The following is a 6,946-nucleotide window of genomic DNA, read 5'->3' as shown; positions in this document are numbered from 1 at the left end:
TATATATATATATATATATATATATATATATATATTATCTATAGTATAAGATGTATCTGTGTAAGCTAAGAAGGGGATCTGCGCATGCACACGATCTCGTCCCAGGCCGTTTGTGGCGTGTATGCCTTACATTCATGTACGAGACTTGTTGGATGCTAGACGCGAGGAGAGAGACGTGCCTTTATAATAAACCTTCTATTAACGAATACGGTATGTTGAGTTATTGTGTCCCAATCCCATAGGGGCTGCTAATACAGTTCAAGTGTCTTAGAGGCAGTTGCTAAAGATTCCTCTTCCGAAATTCCCTGGTGATTTTGTCAGGTGGACTCTTCATAAGGAACTCTTTCTCTCCATGGTTGTCGGTAATAATGCGCTCTCTACTGTTGACAAGTTTCATGACCTGCTCACTTCTCTCATTGGCGAACCCAAGCAATTGGTATTGACTCCGCCTGTAGCTGAAGATTCATTTCTGCCAGCTTGGAACATGCTCACCGGTAGATATGACAATGAAAGTCTCCTCATATCTACTCAGCTTGCGAACTCGTTCAGCATCCCAAAGATTGTAACCGAATGTCCAAGGAACTCACTGCCCTTCTCAACTCCACTACTGAAGTGTTAAATGCCTTGAAGACGCTAGGACGGCCGGTACAACATCGGGATGATATCCTGGTGCATGTTGTTTCAAGTGGGCTGGATTCTAAGACGATGGAAGCGTGGGAAATAAAAATCGGGACTACCACGACCTTCCCTTTATATTAGGAGTTAAGGGAGTTTATTTTGAGCTCAGCTAGAGTGAAGGAGAGGATCGAGCTGCAGACTCGATCCTCAGTAACCACCAAAACCTAAGCCAGCGAAAGTGTTGAACGTCCCTGCTGATACTGTTGATCAGCCAGGTCAGATGACGAGCTCTCAATCATGGGCAGGCATGTGTGTCAATCCCTGCTCCATGTGTACAGATGACCACTTTATCGACAAATGTCAAAAGTTTAAATTGCTGACTCCTGAAGAGCGTTGAGGAGAACTCCAACGGAAGGAGCTTGTGCAGAAGAAGTACTTGTGCTTCAATTATCTGGGGAAGCATTCTCTTCGTACCTGTCGAACAACGAGGATGTGTGTTGTGTGTCGTAAGCGTCACCACTCGATGATACACATCAGTTGTCCTTCAGGTGCTCTGCAGACTGCGTCTCAAGCGTCTGTGGCTCAGCAATTGGTTCAGCCTCATGATAATCTAATACAGTCCGCTGTCTCTAGGACTGTTGGATCTCAACAGTGACTTTCTCAACCGACGTCAGCATCACCAGCGACGCCGACATTCTCGAAGCTTTCTCAACGGCCGTCGCTGGTAAGTAATTCTCCTTTTGTGGTAATGACAATTTACGACGTGTCCTCTCAGCTCAGACCAGGTGTTCTTCTGGCAACAGCAGTGGCTTCTCTCATTGGGGAGAATGGATCGACGTGTAAGGTTAGGACGCTGCTTGATCCTGGATCTGAGTTTTCAATCGTTGCGAATAGTCTTATGGTCAAGCTAGGTTTGTTGACATCTCCAGCCTTGCTACCTGTCTTTGGTATCGGTGGAGCAAAGTCTTACTGAAAGGGTTCTTCTCAGTTCTGCCTGAAGTCGCATTACTCAGGCAAACAAATGAATATCAAGACCTACACTCTTGGCCGTCTCTCCACCTCTTTGCGATCGTTCTCAGTTTCTCAAACGCAACCATGGGATCATCTCAAGGTACTGAAACTCGCTATTGATCTTCTCATTGGCGCAGATTTCCTTGGATCAATCGTGGAGTCGCAGATCAACAAGGGGACAGTCGATTCCCCGATAGCCATACACCACCCAACACTATCTTCGGTTGGGTGGTGCTCGGACCGACCTCGGCGGTGATTCCCATGATGGCCAGCTCTAATCACGTGTCGGTCCGTAGTGATTAACTTGAAGACCTTCTCACCAAGTGCTGGCTGCAAGAGGAAGTTCCAAAAGCCGAAGACAGTGTTTTCACTAAGAAGGAGGCAGAATGTGAGGAGTTTTTTCAGCGCACTCATTCGCCTTCGAAATGGCTTCTCGCTCATGTCACAACTCTACACCCTGAGAAGGACGGTCTCTCCACAGGTGTGGCAATGAGAATGGCATCGACAACATTGACTAGGCCGATCTCCAAGCTGGTTCCATTGCCAATCTCTACCAACTGAACTGTCGCTGATCTCTGTTGGCACCATTAATCTCTCTGCTTAGTGTTTCAGGTCCTAGATTGGTCTTTTCAAGAACCTGGTCACCAACAGAGTTGCTGATGCCGGGAGAATGTTGAGGCATCAGCACCAGGTCGCGGTGGGTTTGTCCTTAGCCTCCAGTAGCAGCACCTCCAGGACGCGAATCTGGTCTACCGGCCGCGCCCAATCTAATTTGTATAAGGGCCACCTTTTGCTGCACTTGCCTAATCTCGTCCTTCTCAAATCACACGGCGACAAGTGCACCTCATGTGTTTTCTCTGCGATTAATATCTTTAATTATTGCGACCATCTCAACTGTGAAAAGTCTCTATCATGTCTCGACTCAAATATTAGTTGACAGTGATTATTTTCTTGTCAATATTTTTTGACTGTTGGTATTTTTTTCAAGTTTAAATATACATTTTATCGTGACTCTACGCCCGCGCCCAGTGCTCATTATTTTTGATTGTGTCTTTCACCATCCCTTTCCCGAATCCCGGCTCTCCATCGGTTTTTCTAGTTGACTCTCGCCGAAACAGTAAGTAACACCAAAAATATACACCAATACAACACAAAGTTGAAGAACGAAATAAACGCGAGAACAATGGTCCTCAATCAATAAAACTAACCAGATACCGCCTGGAAATGACAGTCCCCAAAATCAAGACCATCAACCAAATATCCCTCACCACAGACAAAGTAACAGCCAATAAATTTACTAATCATTTCGAAGCGATTTGTTTATTTATTTAGAGAAAGCTGAAATTTGGTTGGATTGTAACTCTTACAATATGGTACTACAGGCTGCGATTTTTGCGGGCTGAAATCAGACCATTAGTTTCGGAGATAATCAACTTTTTGAGAAAATATGTTTTGCTCAGTATCTCGTCAACTACTGGTCGGATTGAATTTTTTTTTCCAAAATATTCGTCTCGATGTCCTCTATCGAGATCAATCAAAATGTGGATACCCGTTCATGCAAAGTGTTCGAGATATTCGCGTCTTTCTAATTTTTCCATCTGAGAGTTGATTTGGAGTTCTATTAGACAATACAAGCAGAAGTTGGAAAAGAATTCAAAATTTGGGCCTGATCAATTCAGAACATTTTGGCATCGAGCAATTCATCTGAAAATAATTTTTGTCAAAAAAAGAAATATCGTAATTCCATCGATGATTTTCGAATTTGTATGACTTAAGTAGTCATCTACCATAAAATTATGGTTTTTTTTGTTTCATATTATGGCAGTATTTGATACTGTGGTAAACACAAATGTGTAGAGGGTCAGTTATTACAAATGTGTTGAAGGTAGAATTTTGTAACGATGAACGATTTTTACAGTTCAGGACCTTCAAGTGTCAGATGTTCCGAGAGCGAATTTCCTTTTTCATAATCTCCAATTATGCTCGTGCTATCCATCATGCAGGTTTTCTCCTTCAGCAAGATGAAATATCCGGTTTTTCCAGTACTGGGTGATGTTCTGAGGTTGAGTGGTTTTCATGGTTCGGGAACTTCAAGGGCCAGATGTTATTAACCTCAATTTCCTCATTTATAATCTCTACTTTTTTTTTAGGAATTGGTACAGATTCATTCGGAAGCTTACAACCAACGGAATTGGTAGAAAGGAAAACAAGAAAAAGATCCATAGCACAAAGATAAAGGGTTAGATGGCTTATAGTAAAAAGCCTGCTTGTTTTTTCATTGTCATGGGTTAGTGAGGCTCATCGAAATGGAGAAACTGCTGCCGTCTGTGGGGAGAATTTTACTGATTGCTGATTGATTTCGCGGCACAACGGTGAGTGCTCGCGCAATTATAGTTGCTTCGCACCGGCGTTCATTTTGGACACTTGGATAAATTTTTGCTTGTGACGCGGTACACAGCAGGTTTCAGCTGCTTACTGAATTATTATTCCTATTATTTAATTATTCGTATTTTCACAGTTATGATTTTTGTATTGGAACCATTTGAGAATATAGTGTTTTTGTATTACTTATTGCCATGTTAATATTTTATTGTCATGGCTTTCGCGTTGTCGATGCTTTCGGGTTATCGTCACGTTCATTGCGTATTTCACGTCCGGTTATGATTTTTGTTTGATTATTAATTATTACTTTCGTCATTTTTTTTCTTTATTTTGCATTTGTCGCTGCAGTATTGTCGTCCATTCGACTTTCGATTATAATACAAAGGCTCATTATCTCTCATATAATTTATTAATTTGCCAATAGAGTTAACGAGCAGAAACTCTTAAAAAGAAAAGATTTCAGACTTCATTCACTAGAACAAAATTCCAGTGAAAAATGGAGTTAATGAATGTGTCAAATTAATACATTATCAAAATGATGGAAATTGTAGCTAGGTTAATTGCACTAGCAAACGATTTTGTGGAAAAAAGTCAGAATAATTACCGGATCGTATTTGCAGTTTTGTCATATAGTACATGTTGGCTGCTCTTTGGGGCGAAGCAGAAGGATTAGTTGACGTCGTCTCATTTTGTAATTGACACAATGTATCCTGTACCGGGGCTAACGGGTTCACGACAAATGAAAATGCCGCAGCTTGACATTCGGCGTCTTCTCTGCACCAACCTTGACACTCGTAGAGGGAAAGATTTCTCACGCTGTAATAGGTCGTTCCGCGATAGTCGTAATCGGTCAGTTTCTCGAATGCCACTCTAGCTGTGAACAAAAAAAGAATAATTAACTGCAAATCGCATACGTGAAAAATTGTAGACGTTAATTCCGTTGTGCCATTCTAAACTTAGAGTCAATAAATGAAATTCATGGGAGATTGAAAAATCAGTGTATAATAAAAATTTATTGTCAATTAGCTAACACAATTGAGAATTCCCATGATCATCATTCTTTTCGAAATCATAGCATTTGAGAGAATTTCATTGTTTCTTTTTAGTGATCATTACCAAGTGCAGCATTGCTTCCAACGATGAATGCGAGGAGTAGTAATCCTGTAACGAATTGTCCCATCGCGTGAGCACTCATCTGGAAAATATTTCAAAATACAAATTTGACCATGAATGGAATATAAAGTCAGAATGAGAGATGTTATTTCGACCGGTATATTCATATTCCGTATTATCTCTGGGCTATTTTACTCGGTCAAACTTTAGATGTTTATAAAGTACAAATTACATGGAAAACAGGATGCTATTATATATGCTATCTTTCGACTTTCTGAACCTCTATATGAGGGAAACTTGTGAATAATTAACAATGCACAAATTGAAAAATTCGGAAGCACACAGCCTCAAACTCAGGTCGGGTATGATCCCACCATCTCCAGTTTGCAGTTTGCATATGGGACGTTCCATGTCAACGCAACCACCCTGAATTTTTCGGGTTCTCAGAATCCTGAATTGACATGCTCGCAGCCAAGTACTAGATAAGTACATGCTTTCTCTAAATTTTCGTTTCTTTAACATAAATTGCTTGTATACAACCTATGTCAAAAGCTCAAATTTTTTAAAAGTCACATCTTGCGAACAAATTGACAGATTTTAATGAATAAAAAATGATTTCTTTCGTTTTTTCGTGACTATCTGAAAAAAATACACCAATACTGCGAGGGCAAGTAGTAACCCATTTTCAGAGGTTTGAATGTTTCAAATTCAACTATTACGCAGGAGTCAATCGAAAATCAATCAATTCTTTTTTTTCGATAGATAATAATAATTTCCAATGTTTTCGGGATATTTTGAAATGTAATATCGATAAAGAAATGAGAGAAAAAAATTTTCAATAAAAAATTCTTCTTTTCTGATATTAATGACTATAATTATGCAAATCACATATGAAACTCACCACTTACTCCTGTATCATATATTTTTACTCAATGCATAAGGTAACTCCATTGTCAAAATGAAATAAGTAGAATATAATAGTTTTCATACCACTTGAATTGATAAAGATCGATTTCGAAAAAAAAAACGGCTTAAAAATCTTCGTTTTTCATGTCAGATCGCTAGGTATAATATATATAAGTTAATGTTTTCGTCGACTCTTCTTCGGAAAAACTTCTCCACTAACTGCTGCTGAATATCTTTTAATTAATATTTGTCCATCTTCTCCAAGGATGAAGCAATGATTTTTTTGGATGGCTGGAATGGCCTTCGCACTGTTGAATCGTTGTTTTAAGCTGTCCTGCATAACTTTGTGTTCTTCTTTACTATAAAAAAATACATCAAGATTTTTGAAGTGAGCCTTCGCCCAGCGAAACAGACCACTAGGTGTGAGGATTGGTTCCCCTTGAATTACACGGCCCGACAAAATTTTGACCCTTTCTCTCCTAGAGATGAAATTACCCGCATTAGGAAGATTCAATCACGCTGATTCTAAATCCGGCAACAGAATTCCTCTAGGCCTTCTAGTTTCAGAGAAAAAAAATGTTAAAATTGCCAAAATCACCTAAAACCATTGAATTCTAAATTCAATAAAAAAATAACGCGTGCACCATTGGGACTGAAATAAAAATTTTAAAAATGGGAGAATCGAGATGTATGACTAGAGAGAGAGTTTTTTGTGATTAACACATGGGTTATTTCTCAATAAATTTAGTAATTAGGTGTTAAAAATTCAATTCAACCCTCAAAAAAGAATCATGGTTGGAAGGTCTGAAGTTGCACCACCACGATCATTCCACGGCCATTCCCAATGACCATTTTTGAAGTTTATGCACTCAGTTAATAAAATTGTGATTGAAACTTAAATGATTTGAATATGCAA

At 39.5% G+C, this 6,946-nt stretch overlaps 1 protein-coding gene across 1 annotated transcript in view; it reads right to left on the bottom strand.

The window, feature by feature from the left end:
* The window catches only part of LOC107043966, a 231,473-nt gene extending 226,267 nt beyond the window's left edge, over positions 1-5,206 (bottom strand). Inside the window, exons 1-2 of the mRNA XM_015265693.1 lie at positions 5,128-5,206; positions 4,616-4,885 (exon numbers count right to left, since the gene is read on the bottom strand). Of these exons, the coding sequence (XP_015121179.1) occupies positions 4,616-4,885; positions 5,128-5,206 (349 nt within the window). The remainder of the gene's footprint in view (positions 1-4,615; positions 4,886-5,127) is intronic.
* Positions 5,207-6,946: the final 1,740 nt, after the last annotated feature.

This window comes from Diachasma alloeum, unplaced genomic scaffold (genome assembly GCF_001412515.2).
Source record: "Diachasma alloeum isolate Michigan unplaced genomic scaffold, Dall2.0 Dall_scaffold_00649, whole genome shotgun sequence".
In the NCBI taxonomy this organism is placed as follows: Eukaryota; Metazoa; Arthropoda; class Insecta; order Hymenoptera; family Braconidae; genus Diachasma; species Diachasma alloeum.
Note: the sequence above shows the minus strand (reverse complement) of the source record. Positions and strands in the feature narration are given on the sequence as shown.